Source organism: Lagenorhynchus albirostris, chromosome 1 (assembly GCF_949774975.1).
Source record: "Lagenorhynchus albirostris chromosome 1, mLagAlb1.1, whole genome shotgun sequence".
NCBI lineage: Eukaryota > Metazoa > Chordata > Mammalia > Artiodactyla > Delphinidae > Lagenorhynchus > Lagenorhynchus albirostris.
In genome coordinates this window covers 83,366,831-83,392,213 of record NC_083095.1, presented here as the reverse complement: position 1 = coordinate 83,392,213, position 25,383 = coordinate 83,366,831, and the positions used below count along the sequence as shown (strand labels likewise).

The 25,383-nt window shown below is 45.6% G+C and overlaps 1 protein-coding gene across 2 annotated transcripts; it reads right to left on the bottom strand.

Moving 5' to 3' along the window:
• Window positions 1-2,588: 2,588 nt before the first annotated feature.
• THBS1 (thrombospondin 1) lies at window positions 2,589-18,822 on the bottom strand. 2 transcript variants are annotated; one of them, XM_060147031.1, is made up of 22 exons: window positions 18,667-18,822; window positions 18,001-18,096; window positions 17,164-17,723; window positions 16,172-16,247; window positions 15,691-15,890; window positions 15,454-15,576; window positions 14,309-14,402; window positions 12,734-12,907; window positions 12,247-12,423; window positions 11,770-11,943; window positions 11,405-11,532; window positions 11,146-11,298; window positions 10,485-10,703; window positions 10,013-10,120; window positions 9,307-9,466; window positions 9,045-9,163; window positions 7,206-7,440; window positions 6,789-7,016; window positions 6,348-6,619; window positions 5,840-5,937; window positions 5,597-5,736; window positions 2,589-4,689 (listed from the first exon to the last, which is right to left on the bottom strand). In XM_060147031.1, exons 2-22 carry the CDS (start codon window positions 18,065-18,067, stop codon window positions 4,682-4,684), a joined length of 3,513 nt encoding a protein of 1,170 aa, XP_060003014.1. In that variant the 5' UTR covers window positions 18,068-18,096; window positions 18,667-18,822; the 3' UTR covers window positions 2,589-4,681. The 2 variants fall into 2 exon arrangements, with proteins under 2 accessions (XP_060003014.1, XP_060003011.1); XM_060147028.1 differs by lacking the exons at window positions 18,001-18,096; window positions 18,667-18,822 and having other exon boundaries at window positions 17,164-17,977.
• Between the last annotated feature and the right edge of the window lie 6,561 nt (window positions 18,823-25,383).

The following is a 25,383-nucleotide window of genomic DNA, read 5'->3' as shown; positions in this document are numbered from 1 at the left end:
CTGAATTATTACATATATTATATTTAGTTATTTTCTTTCAGAGTTTGCCTTTTACAATGCAGCAAATAAAGATCAGCTACTTAAAAAAAAATAACCTGTGGTACTATTTGAAGAGAGAGGGTTTGTTAGTTAAAGTGAGTAGCCTGGATTCATGAGAACATTTTATGTCAACACTCCATATGATGAATTGGCATTAGAACTAGAAGTCCAATTTATTTCTGATTCTAAAAAAAAAAAAAAAAAAGAACTATTGTGCAGTATTTAACAAAATTTGGAATAATGTATATGTAGCATTATTATTTTTCGCTCGAATGTTTTCATCTACTGATATTGGATAATATTAGTGATTGCTTACGTCAAGTTTGCTTGACTTTTTAAAGTGAAGACTTCTATAGCTACTGTTTTCAGAAGAATTGATAGGCAATTTCTTTTTCTAGCCTTTTTCAGTTTATATTAAAACAGCAGTGGTTCTTGTTGATGTTAACGTGCTACAGTGTAATTTGTCTTGATGCTAAGAGTTTTGCCGTGGGTTGCCAGCAGAGGTTAAAAGTCATGATTTTGGACTCTCATAGGAGTGACGTGTGTGGCGTAGGGTTTGGGTCAGAACAATCAGAGGAGAGAGGTGGTATGGATGGGGATTTGCAGTGGTGATAGAGAGGAGCCATTTTTGCCCATAAGCCTTTCAGAGGAGTGGGGCTTTCTAAACCCATGTGCTTCTGGTGTTTGACATGTATGTGTATGTGTGTGAGAGAGAGAAAGAGAGAGGGAGAGGGAGGGAGAGAGGGAGAGCAGGAAAGAGCGAGAGAAGGGGAGAGGGAGATAGGTGTTGGAGAGAGAGCTTATGCCTTTGTAAACTGTTCCTGCAAATGGTATTTGCGGCAGAGTGAATCTTTATGTTACAAGAGTTTAAGAGAAGGAAAGGAAAACAGAATGATTTTAAGTAGTGAATTTTACCATTGAAAGAGGTGACACCATTCCATAGCACGTCAACTGAAAGTACCTCTAATAAGAACTGGCAAGCTGAATTTGTATAATATATTCAACATGAAGGCTCCAGATTAAAAAAAAAGAAAGGCCCTGATAGGGAAAGAAAATGTTACTAAAAAATAAGTTTTTATTTTAAGGTTCCTTTTAGACCTGAGTGTTTGCCCCAGAACAAGATAGAGAAGAAAAGATATAAAAGAGCAAGAGCTAATTCATTTCAGGAATGAATTTAGGATCTTAAAATTTGAGGTTTTTCTACTTATGACTCCTCAAGAAAATTACTGGCATCACCTTTATTGTAAATTCCCAGAGGACCTAAAATTGCCGTCCTATCCAACTCTTTGAAATGCATGACAATAAAATAGAAGGAAAAAGCTATACCCCGATGGCATAATTTTAATTTTTAACACATCCTGTATTTTAGTACAACCTGATACGAAGGTCAGTCTTGGAGTGAATATGCAGCATGCCTGGGAAAAACCTCCTGTTCCCAGACACTTTTTTCTGTCCCATCTTGATATTTTGAGTTACTTTTGTTCTGTTACTTAAAAGTGAATTAGAATTCTCTCCCAAGACTTCACACGTTGAGCTGCTCAGAGAGTGAATGCCATGTTTCAAAGAATTATTTCTTTCAAATCAGTTTTCCAAATTTTATAACCATTACCAACACCTTCTAGTTCCTGACTCTTCACCTGGATACCATAAAATGATTTGGCAATTTGTACTTATATAGGACTATGCTACCCTAGATAGATGTTTCTAGAATGGGAGAGAAAGATCAACAAGGAAAAAGAGTCTATCTCACTCAGCCAGTCCTTTTTGTTTTAATGGATCTCAAAGCGAGACCTTTAACCTACTCATAAATTTTTTTATTCTACCTGTTCTTATTAAAACTAAAAATTGGCCAGTATTCTCCATTCATGGTTAGCCCACCTGAAACTCAAGTTCTGCTTATTGTAAGGCATTGGCCTTCTCTTCACAAAATAATTTGATTTTTTACATGTATATATGTTTTTAGGATTTCGTCCAAATTCGACCTGTCTCTGTAGTCATCCGTTTTTGACCAAAGGTATAGTCGTTCTCCAAAAAGTGTTACCTGTAGAGTTTGACCCAACTTTTCGAGGACAGTTCTTCCTCCGTTAACGTTTCTAAAGCTTCTCCACAACGTGCAATGGTGTTGCCCACCCAGTGCCCTCATTCATGGCTCAGAAGATGTAGCTGTGAATTCTGTGTGCTTCACTCCTGTTTTCCTTTTTCATTGTTTTTAGAAACAGAACTGGACTTTGAAAAGGATTCAATAAATGACATTTAGTGACACTGGTAAAATATGAACTTGTATCCTTTTGGGTCCCACATCTCGGGGAGACATTTCTCATTGCTGTGTTTTTAATATGACAGGTTAATTTTTGTTTTGTTCTTCTATTCCACAAATCCAGCAAATATGTCATCTAAGCAACTCAGTCTTCCTAAATCGTATAGGAAATACGAATGTTCCTGTTACTTACTGTGTTTTCTTTTTGTATATACTCTATTGGTTTGAGGATGGAATTTACCCATACCTCATAACATAAAGCCAGAAAACAAATAAACATGGATACAGTAAGTATAAATATAAAGTTCCATATGATTTATTGTTGTTCCTTGTACATAAGAAACAGTAATATACAACTTACACTGCTTTAGAATGTAAAATGGATAAAAATGTGTACAAAAAAAGCACATTCCTAGAAAAGTATTGGCAAATAGTAAAAACAGGGAGGAGGGTAACAAGCAAAAAACAAATCAACAAAACAAAAAGAAAAACGAACAATTCTTCAATTCAGTGTGCAAACATTTTATAAAAATAGAAATACTAACTCTACAGGCAGTATTTCCTGATAAATTATTTAAATAGCATATCTACACAATCTGAGATATCTATTCCAATGGCAATGAGAAAATAATTTATAAAAATAAAGCAATGGTATACAAGATGATAGAAAAACACAACTTTCAGAAAATGTATTTAACATTTCAATGCTATTTCCTTATTGGGAATACTTTTCTGTGAAGAATTTTTATACTATGTACAACATTGACTTTTTTTTTTTTTAGGTACTACAGTAGCTTTAAGTTTGTTAGACATTTAAACTCTTTTCTGCTTGATCCAAAAATTCTTTACTCAGTCACACAACAAATGAGGTAATATTTGTATACAAGTTTCACCTTTGTCATTTTTTTCATTTGGAAAAAGGCAAAAATAATAAATGTAGATGCTTTTCATCTCCCTGGAAATAGGCACAAGGGATGGAGCAAAACAGTATTAAAGCCCTCCTGGCTTTCTTTGCAAACTAAAAACACCTGCAAATGGACAACCAAATAATTCCACTTGAAAAAATAAAGGAAAAAAGAAGAATCCCAAATCATTCAGTCTAAGCACAAAATGAAGAGCAGCTTGCTGTGCTGATTTCCTTGTGCCATTCCTATGAAAGTTTTGCTGATCAATCTCAACTACCAGCTCTCAAACACTTTCCATATGAAACCTAGATTCCAGGTAGAACAGAGTTAATAAATAATCTGTATTTACAATCTTACAGTCATGAAGACTTGTAGCAAAGATGATATGCTTACGCTTCTTCCTGTTCCATGAATAGTCTTTCAGACAGATCCTCCAGAATAAGTAAAAAATAAATATTTTACATTGTAAAATGTTTGTAAAAACAAAAAGAAAACACCAAACTACAGTCCAAAAGAGAAAATTGGAAAACTCCATGATATTCAGGAAAAAAGAGAGAAAAGGAATGTCTTAGTTGATAATTTTGTGCCTTTCTAACCATAAAAATACAAGCACGGCTACCTTTCCCTTGGGAGGTAGCCCAGTGCTCACTGAGATGGTACGTTTTCTTATTTCCCTGCTACATCTGCACAAGCTACGTCTGGAATACAGCTGACAATTTCAATATAACCAGGCAGTGGCAGCCAGCACTGCCTTGTGCTGGTTTAGTTCTGACTCCCTGTTCTGGTTGCTACAGGTGATGTGTAAGGGGTGGAAATCCGGGAGGAAGTCCACAAGCCAGTCTTTTCCTTCCTTCCCTGCTTCTATTTAAGTGCCTATTTACGTGGGTCAATCAGCTAACATGGGTCAGCATCATGAAATCCATCAACAGTCTTTCCCCTGAAAATGATTTAGTACCGAAAAAGGAACAGTCCCTCCATGTTTTCTTCATACAATCGTCTCTTGGGTATGCGCCCTCCCCTTAGGGCTTCGGCCCCGCCCCCCCATTCCCGAGGGAGTAGGTCAGGGCTGGTTTTGTTTGTCAATTCTAGCGAGTCCTCCCTTCTCTCACACGCCTGAAAACGCTTTGGAGTCCACTGCTCAGAGCTGGCCTCACAATCGCCCTCTGCCCTGACAAAAGCAGAGTGGGACAGGCACCTTCCAACCGAAGCAAGTGGATGCTTTTGATTTTTCAAAAGCCAACCAAAGTCATTGTTTATATCCTTGGAAGATTCTTCTCATTCAGAGGCTGAATGCTGAGTCTGATTTGGAAAATTGCATTTTCTTGAGGCAAGTCACATGTTCTAAGAGTCCACACTGATGCAAGCAGAGAGCAAAGGCAGGCAGGGAGGAGTGATCCTGGGGGTTTTCTTAAGCCCATGGTTCCAGAAGGTGCAATACCAGCAATGGTTATGATCAGTCTTTTCATCAACAGTTTGATGATTAGGAATCTGTTAAATAAATAGACAAACACATAAATACATAAACTAATTCATCAAGGCATTGTCATCTTAATATCCCTTAATATGTTAACAACCTAGGCATAGCTCTACTTTTATAATGTCAAAAGCATATTTTAAGATTGTCAGCTTATATAATTACACGTTAGTGTGTTGGAACATGGTTGCTAGGAGCTTGACACTGCATAACCTTCTAGAACTTATGCTGTGCTTTCTAAGTCTTTCCGTGTTAAAACTCTAGGGAGTTTTATTTTACAACTTAAGACTCAAAGATTACACCATAATTTAAATATTGAGTAACAGCAACCATATTTTTTTTACTGTGCTTCATCTTGTGGGCTCCAAGCTTGGCCCAGTAAACGTTTATTAAGCACCTGTTTTGTAGGAGACCCAATGCTAGACTCAGTGAGAGCTTAAGTAACCACTAAATGAAAAAAAGAGCAAAGGTTAGTAGTGAAAATTAATTTAACATGCCAACATGAAGGCAATACTCCTTTCCCTTCCTTTCCAAGAGGGAAAGTTTCTGAAAGACAACCTGGGCCGTAATGGCATGAATAAAACTAAGTGGTGTGCAAGACATAGAAATGTAAAATTTAAAAAATTTTTAGGTATTATTGCTGGGGTCTGAACTGTACAGGAGCTTGTCTGCAGTTTACTTTGCGCTGGCTATGAAGAGAACAGAGATTGCTAAATTAAAATGGTTCACAAGGACTCAGCACTTCATAAGCCGCAGTTCATAGGCACTATTTCATTTTTTATCATATGCCTTCAACAGCAAAATATAAATAACCCTTTCTCTAAAATAGCCTTTAAATCAGCCTCTCCCATGATTGGCATTCTTGGTATTGGTCTGAACTAGGGATGTCAACTGGTATATTCACTGTCATTTTGCTCCTACCTCTGCATTCATATTTCAAGTCGGAGAAGAACACCATTTCTTGAGAGAAGACGAACAACCCTAGCCTACCGCCAGCATAGGTTTTGTCATAGATGGGTCCTGAGTCGGCCATGATTTTCTTCCCTTCATACATCACCACTCTGCAGGAAAAAGGAAGTCGCGTTAGTGACATCCTTGCTTTTTGGTCCTCTCCTTCTCTCCCGTCAGTGTGACTTAAGTGCAATTTAATCAGAGCAATCTTACCTAATGAAACCTGTCTTTGGCCTGTGGCTCAGACGCCATCTGTAGGCGGTGAAATCTTTCCAGCCTATTTGACGAGGGTCATGCCACAGCGTGCGTACCTGGAGGAAAAGGAAACGAAAAGGTTGAAACAGCCTCATTATGAGATTTATATTTCATTCCATGAGAAACGGTGCTTGAAAGGTACAGAGTTGACCTAAATTAGAGGGCTGCAATGTAGGATTTTTTTCCGAAGGCCTTTTTCATTAGATGTGTAGCCTTGAATGTACATATAAAGCAGAGAGAAGAGGAACTTTTATTTGTTTGTTTGAAGAGGCTAAAACTGCCTTTGGATTTGAAGTGTGCTCCCCTCTCAGACCCTAGGATGTTTTTTCAAAGCAGAACTTAATGCTGCAGTTGGTGATGCGGGGAACGTGATATGTAAGATTCCCTGTCGGGAGGCTTGGCCAAAGCACAGCATCCCTTGTGCTGGTCTAGCACCTCTCCCCCTTCTGCAGGGTGTTGTTCTCACCTGGCCAGGGGTGTTTCCTGTGTGCCACAGGGCATTCCGCAGGTGCTCGCCAGGCCCCGTGGTGGAGTTCACGACCTTCACAGAAAGGCCGGAGTATCCCTGAGCCCTTGTGGGGTTGGTGTCCCAGTAGGACTGAGTGACTTGCTTCCACATCACAACGTAGAAGCGGCTGCTGGACTGGTAGCCAAAGACAAATCCGGCATAGTCATCATCCCTTTCGGTGTTGATGAAGAAGGTGCCACTGAAGTCCACAGCGTTAAACTCATCATAACCTGGAAGAGGAGGCCAGACCCAGGTTAAAACCTGCAGCCTTCGGGAAGTTCTCTGTTACACTCCTAGGCATTTTTTAGCACCCATGGGGACACACACGACTGACAGCTTTTATATTTGCTTCTTTCCCCTCTATGCACTGGCCTTTCGTTAGAAGAACTCACTACTCACCTACAGCAAGTCCAGGATCACAGTTGACGGTCTGGACGAGTTCTTTACCCTGATGGCGTACAACCCAGTTAGGGTCATTTTGGGACGTCCCTTTGGGATCTAGAGGAATCATCTGGAATCGGCGGAAATCGGTCTCACTGATATCAACGTTTTCGGGACAGATGTCATCGATGTCTGGCACGTTGTCCTGGTCAAAATCATCTTTGCAAGCATCACCTCGACCATCACCTGAGGCCAAAAAGGCAAGAGTACAGTGAAATTCTGAAATAACCGTGACTGGTGCCAGAAATTCACTGTCTTCTCAAAGCTGACATTTGGTCTATTCATCCTTAAATGCATTCAGCTTTGTTTTTATTTCCTGAATCCAGACAGCCATGGTTTCAGTGACTCTCTTTAAAAGTGGCTCCAGTGACTCACCATCAGAGTCCTTCTGGTCAGGATTGGGCACGAGCCTGCAGTTGTCCTTGTCATCAGGAATGCCGTCATTGTCGTCGTCATGGTCGCAGGCATCGCCCTTGCCATCCTTGTCATGGTCGGCCTGGTTGGCGTTGGGCACGTAGGGACAGTTGTCCAGGTTGTTCTGGTGGCCGTCTTCATCAATGTCCTGATTATTGTCACAGGTATCTCCAATGCGGTCCGAGTCAGAATCGAGCTGAAAGAGACAGAAACAGAGGGTCAATTGGAGTATGAATCATTGATGCTAAAGAGAACTTATGTAAGATTCTCCAGTGTTGGATTCGGCCAGTGAGGTTTGAAGTCTATATGCCACTGCCAAAAGCTAGTCATATTAACAGATTTTAAATGTTTTTCTTCTTGACTCTTGTTTTCATATGACAGTTTTAATAGGGATTTTTGTTGTTGTTTTTTTTAAAATAGAAAACTGTCGAAATAAAATTCAATAGAAAGCATTAACTAATCCCCAAGGATGGAATGCCATGTTAACTGCTTATATTTTAATGATAAATGAAATTCTTTGAGTACAATTTGTTATTTTCCATTTAAGTTTTCAATTAGGAAATTGTTGACACGTCAGCGTCTACTCTAGGTCATTAAATCATGGCAACATGGCACTGCTTTTTATACATACTTGGAAATCCATATGGTGGGATCAATTATTTTCTTCTTTTTTTAGGTATTTGGTTTTATATCTCTAGTCCATAATGGTTGTCAACTGTTGGCTCAGGTAGTCAGAATTCTAAATTTTTTCAAAACTGTACTTCTCAAGAGTACTCTTTTACATTATTCAGTGTATGTGGGATGCTTAGGGATTATTTATACACAAGTTGAAATGTTTCTTGCCAGTATTTATGCTCTTTGCCATTAAGATTTTTACATGATTCATTAACTGTTATAAACTTTATTATTATCGGAAGAACCAAAAACTCATCCAGGGAGGTTAAACGGCATTGAGGTTTAATTTACAGTAAGATCCAAACTCAACATAGATGACCCTCAATGCCATTTGATCAGGAAAGCTATCCCAGATCATTCATGCTTTCCCATTACGGCCCCAAAGAGATTCATCCTGTCGCTTTCTGTTTTATAGGAGCTCAAACGAACAAACATTAGGAGCTCAGCTGGACTTCTCATTTTTTGAATCTTTTAAAAATATTCCCATTTTTTAAAAGCTGGTTTCTATGTTTTCAGAACAATGCCTTAACTTTCACAGCTAGAAAATAATGATGAGCAATTACACAAGAAAAGGAACTTGTTCTGGCTGATGTCTGTTTGCAGCACTCCCTGGCAGTGCTATGGAGAATTATCTGCTTGCAATGCCAAACACTTGAAGAATGACAATGAAACAGGGATTTCTCCAGTTTGGGGGAATTATTTTTAGTTTGAATTTCTTGCAGCCAGATTATATCATTAGCCATGAAAATGGTTGTGTATCGTGCTTAGGGATATTTTCTTCCATCTCTTAGTTTCAAATATGATTAATATTCCCGTAGAGTCGTCAGTCACAGATTTCTTCTTTGTATAATTTATCTTAACAATGGTAGATCCCGCTGAGCAAGTCACGTGGACCTTCTTGTAGAAGACAGGATTGACATTACAAGACTGTCACACTAAAGACCTATGAGACTCTGCGAGGAACTCATGTCAGGCAAACTGTTCACATGAAAATATTACAGTTGGCTCTGAGAGCACTGAGAGCCGTGGTAATGTTTGAACTCTGTTTAACTCCTCTATTTTTTAGGGGCCTAGAAAGGGATATTCTAACACTTTACTGAAAGATTCTGAAAGGCATCCACCGACCTGATCTGGATTGTGTTCCAGGGGGCAGTTGTCACACTGATCTCCAACCCCATCCATGTCAGTGTCTCTCTGGTCCACGTTGTAGACATACTGGCAGTTGTCCCGTTCATTGAGGATACCTGCAGAGAACAGGGGACAGGTAAGAGCTGGAATCTCCAGCCTCAGCTGTTTCAACCAAATCGCACACTAACAGCCAGGGCTGCTCAAGGTTGAGAGCCAAGTGAGAGACACTGGGGCCCGCTGGAGTCAGGGAGTGCCTTACCGTCCCCATCAATGTCTGCTGCGCAGGCGTCTCCTTCCCCGTTGTTGTCCGTGTCAGCCTGGTCTGGGTTGTGGTTGTAGGGGCAGTTGTCACAGCGGTCTCCCACGTCGTCTCTGTCATAGTCATACTGGGCTGGGTTGTAATGGAACGGACAGTTGTCCTGCAAAGAGAAGAAGCAGAGCATTTTACAACACGGTCCATGAAGCCCGCCTCACACCACATGCAGAATATTTATAAAACTGTGAAAATATGCAACAATTATTTTCTATTTAGTGGATATACTAATTGAATCCTCTGTAAAATGGTCACTGCAAAAGTTAAAAGCCAGGACATAATGAATGAAAAATGAATTGCTGTTGGTTACGAGTCAGTGAGATGTAAATAGAAACTCAACATCACTGCTCTCAGTGCGCTCAAAGAAAATCTTAATGTGACTTAGAGAAGACATTTGAAACCAATCTGGGGAGCGAAGTGTCATTTGTTCACATATTGTAACCTCTTGCTCCAACCGGGGGAAGGGAAGGTTGTGATGAAAAACAAAACCCTCATTTAAAAATTCTCTTGGCAACATCTATGTCCTCAAACTACTGAAACACAACAAATAACTTCTGATGATCCTAGATATCAGTCACTTCATTGAATCTCAAGGTGTTACAGGCTGTTGCTGAATACAAAAGCTGAAAGAGGAGTAGAAAACGTTTTTTACCCTGTCATCTGGAATTTTATCATTGTCATCGTCATCGTCACAGGCGTCGCCGATTCCGTCCTTGTCATAGTCTTCCTGCCCTGAGTTGGGAAGGTTGGGGCAATTATCCTGGAAAGAGAAGACACATTACAGCTGCAGTTTGCATGCCTTTTGCTCAGCTCAGGCACCAGAGATAAACGCTCTAGACTTTGTACACGCTGGGAACACAGCCATGCTCTGCTAGTATTTGGTAGAGAAGTGAACATTTTTTTGGACAACATAATCGACTGTGGAACACGACTGCCCACAGGGCCTGCTGCCCCATTCATGATCTTGGCACCAAGTGATTTAATATTAATAAGAATTAGGGCTGCTCTGCCTTTGGATGATTTAATCTTTCAGTTTCATTTTCAGACTTTTAAGCATTTAAAGTCCCTCAGCCTGTTCCCTTGATAAGGGCTTTCTGGAGGTGGGCGAGGAAAGCGGGGGCTACCTTTTTGCAGTGGTAAGTTGCATTGGCCACGCACACCAGGTCCTTGTTGGGCCAGCCGTCCAGGTCTGTGTCCTCCCCACAGATGATGCCGTTGCCGGCGTAGCCGGGCTTGCACTCGCAGCGGTACATGGGGTCACTGTAGTGGCTCAGGTAGTTGCACTTGGCATTCTTGTTGCACTCGTGTGTGCCGTCCATGCAGGGGTTGCGGGGCTTGCACACCTGAGGGTACATCCTGACATTAAGGCAGAGCCTTCGAGAGTCCCCAGACACCGCAGAACCAAGAACCCAGATCCCCATCGTCTCTGAACAGACAGAGCTCCATGGGAAGAGTGTGGGTCCTCCCCATCCGCCCCTGGGTATGTCCAGGTTACAGGCTAACGTGGCTTTATGTGCGTTTTCCTTGACATTGCTCAGCACCTAGGCACTTAGAAGTCCATCCACTCACAACTTGTTCCAGAGCAGCATTGTCAGAGGTGATGGACCTGTTTTCCTTGCTGGAGGTACAGTGGATTTTCTAGTCCCGTTTCTAAGAGCTAGGTTGTCCACTCACCCCCTTCCCTGTTTTTTGTGAAGGGTATAAGATGACGTTCCCTCCTTACGTGGCTCTTTCCCTCGAGGACACCCCTCCTTCACTCCCGTCTACGAGTCCCCTCTGCTCTACCTGTTTGTTGGTGGTGGCATGTTCCACGCCCCGGCCGAAGGGTTGCGAGCCGGTGAAGCGTGGCGGGCAGGGCAGGCAGTTGTAGCCGGGGTCTGTGTTCTCACACCTGTGCTCTCCGTTGTGGTTGAAGCAGGCATCAGGGACTTCTTTGCACTATGGAAGAAATAGCAGTTTGCTTCGTGTTTAGAGAACGCTGCCAAAGGAAATGACTAGGACAGGTGAGCTGCTTTCCTAGGTCTGGTAACTCCCAGCTTCTCACCTCATCAACATCTTTGCACCGGATGCCATTTCCGCTGTAGCCCGGGGGACAAGCACCACACTTCCAGCTGCCGTCAGGGTAGCTGGTACACTTGACGTCCGCAAAGCAGGGATTGGACAGGCATCCATCTGAGACAAGAGAGACAGGTAAATGGTGGGTCTCAGCTGCTTCCCAGTAACTGCCATTCTGGACACTTAAACCAGGGTGTAAAATATTGTAGGATCTAAACAACTGATAGCTTGTTGAGATTATGCTGTCCGTCTGGCATTTTAGAGTAATCAATTCACTCAGGACCATTCAAAGCCGACCCCCTGTGAACGCTAACCATGGCACTCAGTGGCTTTGTCCTGGGCTGCATGGCTTACCGATGGGACAGTCCTGCTTGTTGCAGATCTGGTTTTCTGTCACATCACCAACGCAGTCCTTGCCTCCAAACTGGGGTGTGGGGTTGTTGCAGAGCCGACTACGTTTCTGCACCCCTCCTCCACAGGTGACGGAACAGATGTCCCATGGCGACCAGGGTCCCCAGCCTCCATTGACTGTAAGAAAATGAACCACAGGCCAAAGTTAACGCCGATTTTCAAATGCCTTACCTTCACAGGAGACTCTCCTGAGTCTGTTCATGCTACCCTGACACATGGAAAGAATGTTCTGGAAGAGGGTGAGTCTGAAATTGTTCTTTCTGTTTTCCATTAAAAGAAGCTGCTGCGCTGTGCAGGACTGTGCTTCTATTTGTTTCTCTAGGAAGGGACCTTTCCCCGTCCATGACCCACCGAGCTGGAAGCTGCAGATGCCAGCCAGCCAGCTGGGCAGAGCTGCTGCCGGGCGACGCGTGCACTTACTGGGGCAGGCGTCTTTCTGGCAGGCTTTGGTCTCCCGAGCTTCGCCCTCACATGGCTTCCCATTCATCTGGGGGCTGGGAGAGTTGCACAGCCGGATTCTTGTGATCACACCGTCTCCACATGTTACAGAACAAGACGACCACGGGGACCAGTGGCTCCAGCCGCCATCCTGTTTAACTAAAGGACAAACCAGATGGTTATACGGTGCTTCCCATGAGCCAAGCTCTGTGCTAGTGCCTTTAAATGCATTATCTAAACAAAATCTTCAAACTAGCCCTATCAGGAACTATTCTTACCCCCGATTTGCAGATGAGGAAAGAGCCTCAGAGAGGCTAAGTTGTGCTCAAGGGTGCATAGATAAGGGGGAGACTTGGGATTAGGTCCAGAGGCTAGAACCTGTGCTCTTAACCTCTGTGTTATGGAGCTGCTGTTGGTGACGACAGGGACAGGTCAGTTCTCCGCATCCCCAAGTGGCCGAGACACTTACATCTCTTGTCACACTCCTGAATGTGGCAGGTCCGTGTCTGCACGGAGGAGCCCTCGCATCTGTTGTTCAGGCTGTCGCAGGAGCGGCCACGCTGCTGGATTCCGTTGCCACATGTCACAGAGCAAGAGGTCCACTCAGACCATGGGGACCAGCCATCGTCCGCAGAATCGCTGGCTGCAGAGGACATGGGCGCATTTAGCGTGCAATCATTAAAACAAGCTATTCTTTAGACTGCTCTGCTCAGGACTTTCTTCTTCCCTTGCTAGAGGGTGACAAGCAATGTAGTTGTCAGGCCAGTGGCCAAGGGATTTATGCCAGGTCATTCTGTGCACAGCCTTGTAGCAGTTGCATGCTTTGCCTGGGCTGGTACAGCTGAGCCTTTTCCCAGTGTGTGTTCCTATTCATCACTCCCTCTCTCCTCCTGTCTGCATTTCAAATGAGTTTCCCTTTTCTGACTTAAGATATTTCAGTAGGCAGTTCCAGTCCCAGGCTTCCAAAAATACTTGAGTTTTAGGCAACTTATAGGAGTCACTTCTGCCTTTCAGGGGAGCCAGAGACCATGTGTTTGGCAGATGAAGTTGAAGGCAGCAGAGCCGCTGTGGGCTGTGGCTCCAGGTCGGTCATGAGGTTAGTCAGTATGTTGCTTCTCTCACCCTAGCATTTGGGACCTTTTCTGCATATATTTTCACAAGAGGAAAGTGCGTTTGTTTATCATCTGCCCAGGCACGATGACTACAGTCACGTCTAGCTGTATCTGACACGAGACAGAGAACTTGTTTTCTCTTGCCATCAGCTGGAAGCTTTCCTAGCAATCCCTGATTCAAGTTCAGAGCTCCGCCAGTCCCCAGCTGGCTTTGTTCCCTTTAACCCACACCTGAAGTGATCTCTGGAGGGGACTGGTTATTCTGAGTTGTGATCAGTGTGTGTAGGTGCAGTGGGTGTGGGAGGTGTGGGTGTGAAGGGTGAGTGCTACTTTCTCGTCTTATTTATCTTAGTTGTGATGAATCATTTTTATGACTTGTACCTACTATACTGTCTCAGCAAAGTGATTAATTCATACTGGCAACAAAAGCCAGGGGTTGGGTACCATGAAACAACACAGTGCCCTATTTCTTTTATGGCCCTGACACTCAAACTGCTGTTTTGTCTTAGGTCTCTTATGTCTGTATACAAAATGGGTAGAACTTTCAGGCCCAATTAAGTCCAGTGCTCGCACCAAAGCCATCCATTTCTCTGGTGAGCAGATTTTTCTTGACTCTAGGCCATAAGGTCAAATTCTGAAAGCAGTCAACTTAGAGCTATCACTGCTACCGATTCCTCTCTTCTTTCCTCAAAGCACAGAATCATTCTCAATAAGCTATACCAAGATTATTGCCTGTACTGTGATCCAGGGGGGTAATCAAGTTTAGTCATAAGGGCACTTTTGGCTCTCTACAGCAGACGAGCCATCAGTTAACCAGGTGTCGCAGCAAGAAACTGAACGAAAAACATCTGATGGAGATGGGGGTGGGGTTCAAGCACTATGTACAGTTGATCCAGTCGCTGAAGCATGATTATGCAGTTTTAAGAACTTACGCCAACACCGCGGGCAGCATTCTCCATCAGGAACTGTGGCATTGGAGCAGGGCATGATTGGGCAGGACACTTTTTTGCAGATGGTAACTGAGTTCTGCAGGGCAGGAGTGAGGGAGAAATGGTTTACTAGGCATATATTGCAAGCCGAAGTTTACATATTGAAACATTTCCATTACTGGTTGACACGTGGTCAGGGCTGTTAAATGCTCTAGTGGAATGATTTTAATAGAAGATCTGCCTCTGTCATGTTGGCAGCCACCAGTACTGTAGAGACAGTTCTGGTGCTAGTTATTTGTCACTCCACCCCTCGGAGAGAGCTTTCTTAATTGCCACTTAGTCACTTTCTCATGCACAGGACAGCGTGAAGAGTTTCTCCAGCGGGAACCACTGAATGTCATGGGTCAGATCTATTACTCTGCGTCTAAAAATCAAACTCATGAAACTCAGCCAGGACTTGAAAAGTTTTAAATTATATCTTTATGGGGAAAAGAAGATCCATGAGCATCGTATTTTCTCATGTATAGATCTGGCTTTATATTATATTGGACGAGAATGGGAATTTAGTAAATCTGACTCGCAAATCCAGCAATCCGTGATTTGTATTTCGGCTTGACTTTGCTCAATGAGTCAGGTAAACCCCCTTCACTCCCCTGCCCCTGGCGTTGCAGGGTGGGCGGGGGGATCCAGAAGGACATACACACTGCAGGCAGCGCCATCTGAGCTCAGTGGACAGTTCTGTCCTAACATGGCGGGCTAAGTGATTTGCACAGCAATCAGTACTGTATTAAAAGAATCTCTGTGTCATAGCTGAATACGAACTAGGCTTGGGGGGAAGAAAGTTCAACTAAGTTTTACTTACCTGACATTCAACACTTAGCCCTTGAACTAAAGCAGGTAAGTTACTGAGATGTTTAAGTAGATATGTTCTTTTAGATACTTAGCCTGGGGTATCATTAAGACTTTGAAACACTCTTGGGCATTTAAAGATTTTATAGATGTCATAACTGCATCTTAAGAAAAAGACACCATTTGGGTTATCAGGCCGTGGAACATAAAAAGGGCCTGTGTGGCTATCTGGATCTTCCCCCAGAGACTGTGGCTTCAGTGCACCATCTATTCGTATTTCAGTCTCTCGAGCCCCTTACCTGGCAGCGACACTCAGTGCAGCTGTCCACCGTCCACTCCTCGCTATTCCTGTACTGGACTCCGTTGTGGTAGCAGAGCGGGGGCCTCCTCAGCTCATTGACCAGCTCTTTGTTCTCTTCAGTCTAAAAGGGGGAGAAAGGTCATTAGCGTCCAGCCTCACTTTCAGTCCCTCAGCATCATCGGTGGTACACGTTCGAGGGCTCGCGCTAGCGGGCGGGGGGGCGGAGGCCACTGACCACTTTGCGGATGCTGTCCTGCAGCGTGGTCACGATGGTGCGCAGGCCCCTAAGCTCCAGGACCATGTTGGATAGCTCGTCACAGGAGATGCCGCACATGGCTTGCAGATCCTTTGTCTTGTGGCCAATGTAGTTGGTGCGGATGGCAGGGCTGGAACCGTTCACCACATTGTTGTCAAGGGTGAGAAGGACACTGGTAGCTGCCAAGGAACAGAGGAACACAATGGGGAAAGTTATAGAGGATCTTCAAGCAGAAGACCTCACCTGCCAGTCCCCAGGGTTCCTAGCCGTAAAAGACATTTCATTTTGGGTGAGGGATGCAGGAGGACGGGATGCGTGTGTGTGCTGTTGGAGGTCACCTTTATGTACCTCTTAGCTATGTTCCCCGGGGTAATTTATGCACAACCACCATTGCATACGTTTCTCAACTTGTTTTGGGTGGAATTGCCCCAGTTTCCCTGTATGCCCTAAAAATACTTACAGCTGGAGCAGCCTTTGTTCCTGAGGATGTCTTCTGGTGTGGTTCCAAAGACAAATCTCACGTTCTGCAGCACGCCCTGTGGGCAGAGGACACACATTATTTGTAGATGCTTGGTGGGGGAGGGGGGGCGGGGGTCAGTGGGTGGGGGAGACTGTTTATGCTGGGAAAAGCACACAACAGATGTTCTAGAAGTTTCAAAGAACTCCCTTTTAAGATCACCATGTCAAAATAACACACCAACATGAACAGCCAAACAACTTCAAAAATCTTAACTGTGTCTTGTGCCAAGTCTTCAGTGTTGTACAAAGAATTCAGTTATCAGCCTACTCGGAGACACAGGAAATGGAATCTGATACTGAGACCGGAGGATATAATGACACTCTCCAGTGTCAAAGAGTTAAATGTGGGCGTTTCAAAGCCACAGATACAAAGATCTAGACGTTTAAGCATGGAAGAAGCTGCAGCAGCAAATAGCCACTATTTTAATCTTTTCTTTGAGACCAGTTACATCCCCATGAGGAATCAAATAGCAAAGTGGTATTTATTCTGCTCCTAAAAGTACCCACTTCAAGCAGTATTGTAATTGCTGGAACACATTTGAAATAAGTTCTTTCCTTGAGAAGAGCATAAAGAGCATTTAAGGTTTTGAACAGACTGTTATAGGAAAACTATTTCTTGTTTCCTTTAGTGGTTTTCAAAGTCTGGTCCCCAGAACACCAGCGCCAACCTCACCCTGGAACTGGTTAGAAATGCCAATTATCAGGCCCCATCCCAGACCTATTGAATCTGAAACTCTAGGGGTGGGGTGCAGCAGTACCCATTGTAGCAAGTCCTCCGGGTGACTCTGATGCTCCCTGAAGTGTGAGAACCGCTGCTTTAATACACAGGCAGGATTTCCTGTCCTAGAACCCCTGCCTCTCCTGTGATTGCCCTCCTGGCAGATCAGCTGCCTCTCAGTCGACCCCATGGACCAGGAATTGAAGAGGCCTCACCTGGAAATTGTCATTGACACCTCCTTTGGCGATGCGGAGCCTGGCGATGCTCGCCAGGTCCCTGGTGAAGATGCTTTGGATGGGAGCATCCAGCTCGGCATTCTCCATCTTCTCACAGTCGATGTACAGCTGGGCCCTGTCCTCCTGCACAAACAGGGTGATGCTCTTCCACTGGCCAGTCGCCAGGAGTGCTTCTTCCACCGACACCACGTGCTGCTTCCCCTGCACGGTCAGGCTCAGGTCCAGGGTGCCCGCCTTGCCATTGGAGACCACGCTGAAGACCTGGCCGGAGTGGTCTTTCCGCTCCACGGCCAGCAGCGTGCCCCGGGTCTTCTTCATTTGCCTCAGGGAGGCCAGGAGGAGGAAACCTTTCTCCACCCGCACAGCATCCACTAGGTCTTGGAACTTGTCGTCAGGCACAGGGGGGATCAGGTTGGCATCCTCGATGCGGAAAGCTGGGCTGGAAGGGTCAGGACCCTTCACCAGTCGGCGCCCGGAACCCTTGCGGGCAGCCCCCGTGAGTTCAAAGATGTCAAACACGCTGTTGTCTCCCCCAGACTCTATTAGACAAGAGCAGGACACACGGTGAGCTCTCTGGGCTGGGCCTGGGGTGGGGCTCAGCTCTGGGGTGTGGGGCAGAGGGACAGGGTGAAAGCTCCTGGCAGCCACCGAAAGAGCTGAATAAACACCAGAGTCACAGGGAACCTGCATCCCGACGTTCGGTCAGGGCTCAGGGGAGAAGCAGCTGGGAGGGGAGTGCATGGGAGGGAGGCACACCTGGGGTAACCAGACCTCTTCCTCTTCCCTCCCCCCTCAAAAGGTATTATACAGACTCACCTGGAATGCGGTTGGAGCCGCACACATGCCACAGGAACAGGACACTGAGTCCCCAGGCCAGCCCCATGGTGGAGCTGTTTGTGCCCAGCAGGGAGCCTGCAGCAAGAAGCACAGAGCCCAGGGTCAGAGGCAGCCAAGCAGGGCGGGTGGGCAAAACCTGGCTGGGCTTGGGGCCGGGTCCCTGGGGATCCCCCTTTGGCTCCACGTTTGCGGCAACGAGGGGCAACAGTACTTACTTTGGAGAGGGCAGCAGGAAGAAAACGAGAGAGTTGAGGGGAGGAGATTGTGGGGCAAGACCAACAATCGGGGGGCGGGGTGCCTTAAGAAGTTGAGGGTAAACAGCAGCATCAGGAGATATAGTTTGGGGGCCCGGGGAGGGCACGGGGGGAGTCTAAACTCTTTTCTAGAGGACTGATAGAAAGGTTTAGGGAAGACGAGGAGAAGAAAATCTTGGGGTGTCCTGGCGAGTTGGTTTGTGAACCCCAGGGCTGGAGAGGATGGCCCTTGGAGCCCTTCCATGAGAAGAGTCCCCCAGCGGCTGGGAGGGACAGGATGGGGAAGACGAAAAGTATGAGATCCGGGGTCCCTGAGGCGCCGAAGCCTGGGAGCTCCAGGTGGATGGCCAGGGCAGCACTGGTCCTCGGCGGCCGCCCAGGGACTCCTTACCTGTGTGGACACGGGTGCAGAGGCCGGGGCCGGCGACGAAGGCGCAGCGACGGTACCGAGCGCTGGAGAAGCAGGGGCGGAGCGGTACGCCCGGAGGCCGAGGGATCGGAGGCTGCGCGGGGAGAGCTCGCCGTGGTGAGCGCTCGGCGGCCGGCCGGAGTGCACTGGCTGGCAAGGCGGCGGAGCCGCTCGCTTTTAAAGAGGCGCTCACATTCCTGGGGTTTCCTCTGGCCAATGGGAGGCCGCCGGGCAGGAAGCGGGAGGGGGGGCCCGTCTGGGTTCCTCTCTCCGCCCCCCGCTGCCTGGCGCACAACTTTCCAGCTAGAAGGGGAAGGGGGGCGACAGGGGTCGGGCCGAGGAGCACTGGAACTTCTCAGAAAATTAGGTGCCCGCCCACGCGGTCTTGGCGCTCATGGGCTCAGCACTTTGGCTCTGGCGCCGCGCGGCCCCGTGCGCTCTGTGCGCATCCCGAGCCGACGGGGCTCTGGACAGCCACCCAAGACCCTTAGGGGGGCTTTCAGGCAAACCCGTTCCCTTGAGTGCCTGCGCGACGGCTGAAGGGTGGACACGAGCCCGTTTGTACGGGAAAAAGTGAGCCCGACGGGGTAAATAGGACCATGAGGAAATCAGTTGTTGAAGGAGTTCCCTCTTGGGTACTTGTTGACCCTCGTCCATCCATCCAGGTGGGGTGGGGACCATGGGACCCACTTGGCGCCGCGCTCCTGCCCTCGCCCCACGCCTGTCCTCCGCCTGACCCCGCCCCGCGAGGGACGTGAGTAAGGTGTCGCGCCGGCCAGCAGGGCGGCTACGGGGCTCGGCTTCCCACGGCGCGTCAGGGCATCCTTTCTGCAGCTGCCGGCCCCGGAGTCCCCGGGCAAGTCCCTTCTCCCAATTGCTGCGGCGCTTCCAGGGCTGGCCGCTTGGGAGCGATATGCGAATTCTGATCAAGGGGACGCGAGCTGACCGCTTCTTTCTAGTCAGGAATGTTAAGGAAACTTATTCTTATCCACTTCCCTCAAGCCAACATTGAAATTGTGTCTTGAAAAACAGTTTTTGTGCCCACTCGTGCTTCTTAACGTGACTCCTTTGGAGGTTGGAGGATTTGCAGCACCATCTGGCTCCAGGGTCTCAAATTATTTACAGAACAGACCCGTAGAGTAATAAATTACCCTCTGCTTATCATTTTATTTCCTTTTTTTTTTCTTTTTCTCCCTAAACGTTCTTTTCATTTTTCGGCTCCCGAAACCGAGGTGTGGGTTACATTTCTGTGGGTGCACCAGTTGCCGTGAGCGCTGCTGCTTAATATGTCTGTCATTGGAAGTCTGGTGTCCAAGCCACCGTCCCAAGCCAGCATGACTCCAGCTGCCTGGAATTCCATTCATCACCTCCGGCTGGGGCGCCTGCAGCTACACTTCCCCCGCTGTGATCCCGCACCATCAGACTGGCCCTGGGACCCAGGGAGCAGGTAGTAGCTTCACCAAATAAGGATCTCAGCCACCGGCCAGGGAAAGCCCCGGGGTTCACTTCCCTCCTTAGCATTTACGTGTGGCCGGACTCCTGACTTCTGGAAACACCCGCAAGTTTACATTCATCCCACAGCAATTTCACTTTTCTTGTGTGACAAGGGGCATGTGGGTGACGGAGTGTGTTCTAGTTACTCAATACTCAGCAAGCACCTCTAGAGGATAAGTGTGTTCCTGAGACAGTTGTTTGTTTGTTGCTTAAGTAATAACTGAACCTGACAGAGTTCACGGGCTGGAAGACAGAAATAAAAGTCTCTGTTGCATGATTAGTCAAATCAGATTCCTGTCGTGAAAGTCATAGGTAATGATTCATCCAAACAGATCTGAAGATTCCAGAGTCAGCAGCCATACACAGCCCTCCCCTTCCCTCTCCTTCCCTAGTGTCCTGTTTGCTCCTTGAAAGGTGACTTTTTTTTTTCCTTCACTTGCTAGTAATAATGCCCTAATAAACTTAGGGACGGTTTTCAGAGGATGGCCAGCTGATGGCTCCCTGCTCCTTTGGCTCATCTGCTAATTTTATACAGATGAGCAGAGGGCTCGAGGGCCACAAATGGCCCACCAAAGCAGGATACATCTCTCCTTTTATAAAAACATCATCTCCTTGAGGCTTAGCCGCAAGGACAGAGCAGAAGCTCCCTGGAATGCCCCTTCAGGCTAGCCACTTCCGGGACTGAAGGACTGTAGGAATCCCTCTGGAGTTTTCTTGGAACTTGGCTTCTTTCAACAAAACAAGGAGAAGAAATCTATAACCTTTTATATGCCTTACAAATGGGAAGGTGACCTGTACGGTGGCAGGGAAGAGCTTTCATGTCAGAGAAAGCTGACAGAGGTATGGGAGTTACTTGTCTCAAACACAAAGGCCTTGCCCAAGCCATGGTACTCCAGTTTTTCTGGTGGAAAGGATCACAGTGAGAGGGGTGTCTGGGTCGCTGATAGGAACTCACCCACAATCCTGCTGGTCATCGTGTGCTGAAAATATTCCCCAGAAACCTAAAGAATTTTGGGACGCTTTAGGAGAGAAGCAGGATGGGAAAAGGGGAAAGACAACCTATACCTTTAACGCGGGGGACATCGTCCCTCTTGTGTGTGTGTATCCTTGACCAGCAAGTGCTGGGATTTCAGGCCAATAATCTGACATGGATCCAAAGGATGGCCTTCCAGGGAGAGGGTCTGGTTCTCTCTTTGCTAAGTTGCCATCCTTGAGGATTAAGTATTTAAAATAAAATTGTAAGGTATATGGCATTTTGCTATATAGGATTTCCTTTTTCCAGATTCCCCCTAATTGCATGAGATTGACCTAAAAACACTGTCAATACATAGGAAGAAAGGACAGTCAGTAATAGCTAGTTTAAAAATTGCATGTGATTAAGGAGAGCAAGATAATTGAGAAAAAAATTTTTTTGTTTATTTAGCAAAGAGAAGCAAGGTGGGCTTGTATTTTGTGTAGGAATTTTTTTAAAATGCTGGAAATGTTCAGCATTTTTCTTAGTAATTTCCTAGAAGTGAACAGCAACCAAGTATTGTTGTATTCTACAATAGACCAAAATCACATCATCTCTAAAATGAAGACAGCAGAAATTCATTCCTTCTGAATATTTTTCCTAGATCATGGTTCAAAGTTGTTTTACTTCAGCTGACTCGATGGTCAGAGCCAGAGGGAAGTTACCAACAGGTTTTTCTTATCCTTCAATCAAATACCAGCTCAAGCTCCCCCCTCCTTCACGAGATGTTCTCCAGCGGCTTTAAGTGGTCTTGTTTCTTCTTTCTGTGATATTTGGAAATATGCATCCTCTCTACCACATTACTCATCACCCTCCCTTCTTTATTATACAGTTTTTCAAAATCACTTTTATTTTCTTATGTGTAAGGACTAGAATGTAAATATCCAAAGGTTTGGGCTTGGGAAAAGCTCTAATATTTGAATTTCCAAATTCCTTTATACTCAAGTCAATGTATGGCCCAGAAAGACTGAGCGCTCACCACCTACCCGACTCTCCAGCATTTCCTGCAGTTATTCCTGAGCTCCTGGGGTGATGGACCCCTGAACATTGTACCCTTCCCCCACAGAATTGAAGCAAGACCCTTGGAGAATCCGTCTCAGTGGGAAAGGGGTAGGACTATTGCTTTAAGGGTAATTATGTTCCCCGCCACCATCTCCCCTTCCCAGCTGGTGATTGATTTGGGAATTAGCATGAGACCCAGTTCTGGCTAATGAGAGTTTTGCTGAAGGCTTCTGGAACCAGTTCTTCCTCTGAAGAAAGAGCCATGTGAAATCAGGTTTTCTCCATCTCCATTTGGACGTGAACGAGGATGCTGATAAACACTGTTGGGCGCTGTTGGCTACCGGGGGAGCCAGACAATGTGAGACCAGCGCTAGAGAAGGAAGGGCAGAGACGTGGACAGAACCTGTAAGTCAGAGCACATTTTTGAGTTGCTTAATCTGCCAACCTTAAAGGCCATGTACCTCCCAGTTTCTCTGGATATGTGCTTATTAGTTAAGCCAGTTTGTTGTTTTTCGTTACTTAGAGCCACAAACGTCATAAGTTATGCAGCTTTTAAATTCCCTCTGCTTGGTCTTTTCACACACATTTTGCTTGAACCTCTTCTGAATTTTTTAGGGTAAGAGAAATAAGCACAGGTCATAGGATAAAAATGTTTTAAAGATTCTTCACGTATATTATTAAGGTGCTTTCCAGAAAAGCTGCAGTGTTCTCTCTCTTCCTGTCCCTTTGCCAGCAGGCCAGTCTAGTCCCAAACATGACTCACGGCTGACTGGAGAGAGACAGAGTGTTACTTCTGATGTTATTGTGTCTTTGCATCCCTTCTTTGGGGAACTGTGAGGTATAGTCCAGTGGGTTCACAAGGAAAGAGTATGCAGAATAAGCTTATGTGGAATGAAGGGGTTGGGAAATTGATCTGCTGGGAAATTGAGGCTATGGGGCAAGAGACGGACAGAGGAGATGGTGAGGTTTTGACCTGATTCAAGAGATGGAAGTGGGGAAGATCAGCAAGAAAGGAAAGTGAGGACACAGAGGACAGCCTCCTAATGTGTAATAGTGAGAAACCTCTAATGCCGTCTTTGATAAGAGGCCTGTTAGTGCTCTGGGTGAGGGTTGCAGGGTTACCCAGGGTGGAGATGGAAAGCCCTGTGTTTGAGAGCAGCCTCTCTGACTCCCCTTTCATACTCTTCTCTCTATTCACCTTTTTTCCAGCTTTGTTGAGGTATAATTGACAAAATTGTAAAATATTTAAAGTAGACTACATGATGATACGAGATACACGTACATTGTGAAACGATTCCCCTCGTTGAGTTAATGAACACATCCCTCACCTCACATAGCTACCTTTTCCGTGTGTGTGTGAGAACACTTAAGTTCTACTCTTTTAGCAAATTTTAATTACACAGTAGGGTGCTATCGACTCTAGTCACCATGTTATCCATTAGATCCTCAGACTTTATTCTCTATTCAACTTTTATGCGTTATCATCTTGATGCTCTTTTGGGGTATCAGTAAGTATGGGCTGGTCTGGGTTTCATTGTGGAAACTTTTTCTTTTCAGTGTTTGTCACCCTGCAAGAAGACCATGCATCCGAAGGCAGACTTGCAAATAAGGGGCGGGGGGTGGGCTGGGAAAACATAATCATCACTGGGACTTGATTTAATGAGGCCAAATCATGCCTCCTGCCTCCCAGTTTCTTCACTTTCCATCAGGGCTTGAAATTCCTCCGGAACTAAAACCATGGAATTTTTCAAGCTAGCGACAGCCATCTGGTCCAACCACCCAGTTAGCAGATGAAGAGGCTGGTTCAAAGAGGTGAAGTGACTTTGAGCGTGTTGGTGGGGTAGTCCAGGGAACAACTCAGGTGCCCACACCTCCAGCTCAAAGCCTTGCTCTGTATGTGGTTCCGCTCTTCGAGATTCATTTCATATGGTTTCAAAAATGTTTCAGTATTAAAATAAGCAGAAATGCTTTCCAGTTTGCCAGTTAACAACAAGGTACATGCCCAAGATAGGGAGGCAGAGAGAGGTAGGAGAATCAGGAGGGCTAGGGAAGAGGGAGGAAGGAAAGACAGAGCAGATGAGATCGAACACAGCTTGTTAACCAAAGGCCCACCTGCACTACGCATTCCCTCCTCTCCCCCTCAAGCAGAGTCCCAACCCTCCTGGACTTCTCTTTCGAGTTTACTGAGCTGTTTATTGCTGCTCCCCGGAGGGTGCTGCCCTCTGGCTAGAGGTCGGGATTGTCAGTTGCTTTAGAAACGCGCCATCACTTCAGATTTATCCAGCCTAGGACACGATGGAGAATCGCTTTGATTCTTAAGCAAGTTTTATAGAACTTGAAGCAATCTGGCCTTATGGCGTTTCTAGGAATTGTGAAATAATCCTTTGGCCCAGTACCAACGAAATCTTTTGTAGAGTGAGATGTTTAGTTGTTCTGCCCACAAGTGAAAGACCCAGGGAGCACCTGGGTTATGTATAGGAGCCATAGAGGTAGATAAAGATGAAAAAAAAGTACAGATAAATTAGCTTGCAGAAGAGTAGAATGCAACTTTAATTCTGTACCTTTTTTGGTACTGAAATTGGAAAGGTGTTGGTCTTGCTATTTTCACAAAGGATGTGGAGCAATACCAATATCTTTGGAAATAATGAAGGATTTCCTAAAAGTGAGGTTGATAACACACTGGAATGTTCCTGAGATAGGTTGTGAAACGTTTTCTGGATGCCTTTACCAAGAGTATGGATTTGGTAGTTAATCTGGACTTGAGCGACCTCCAGAGGTCCTGTCGCTAAGGAAGTCTATGAGTCTGCAAGGCTGTGAAACAATAGAGTTTCCAGGACTTCTATGAGGGAGTTGGCTTCTGATGCTAATGAAACACATTCCTCCTAAAGAATTGAACTTTTCTGAGATTCCACGTGCTACTTTACACCACCCACTTATAAATTATAATTTTTCAAGTTTTCTGAACAGTCTTCCCATGTGCAGTCCAGATTAAGTGGCATTTCCAAGTTTTCTGTTATTTTTTTTCTTTTTCCTGGAAGAAAATTACAAGTGTCAGGTAAGACGGGCACACATAAATAAAACCCCAACTGTTATGCGAAGAATTTTGAAGGTTGACTATGACGTGGAGATTGGCATCCAATTTCAGTCTGGGTGAAAGACTCACATGCTACTGGGAAATATGGCGAGCAACC

Excerpts from the sequence above, each read along its gene's own strand:
- THBS1 (XM_060147028.1), bottom strand. The coding sequence starts at position 17,874 with ATGCAGGTTCCCTGTGACTCTGGTGTTTATTCAGCTCTTTCGGTGGCT. Across the intron at positions 15,577-15,690 it reads AGGACAGCATCCGCAAAGTG|ACTGAAGAGAACAAAGAGCT; the intron begins GTCAGTGGCCTC and ends TCCCCCTTTTAG. Across the intron at positions 5,938-6,347 it reads CAGGAAACACCCCTGGCCAG|GTACGCACGCTGTGGCATGA; the intron begins GTGAGAACAACA and ends CTTTTCCTCCAG.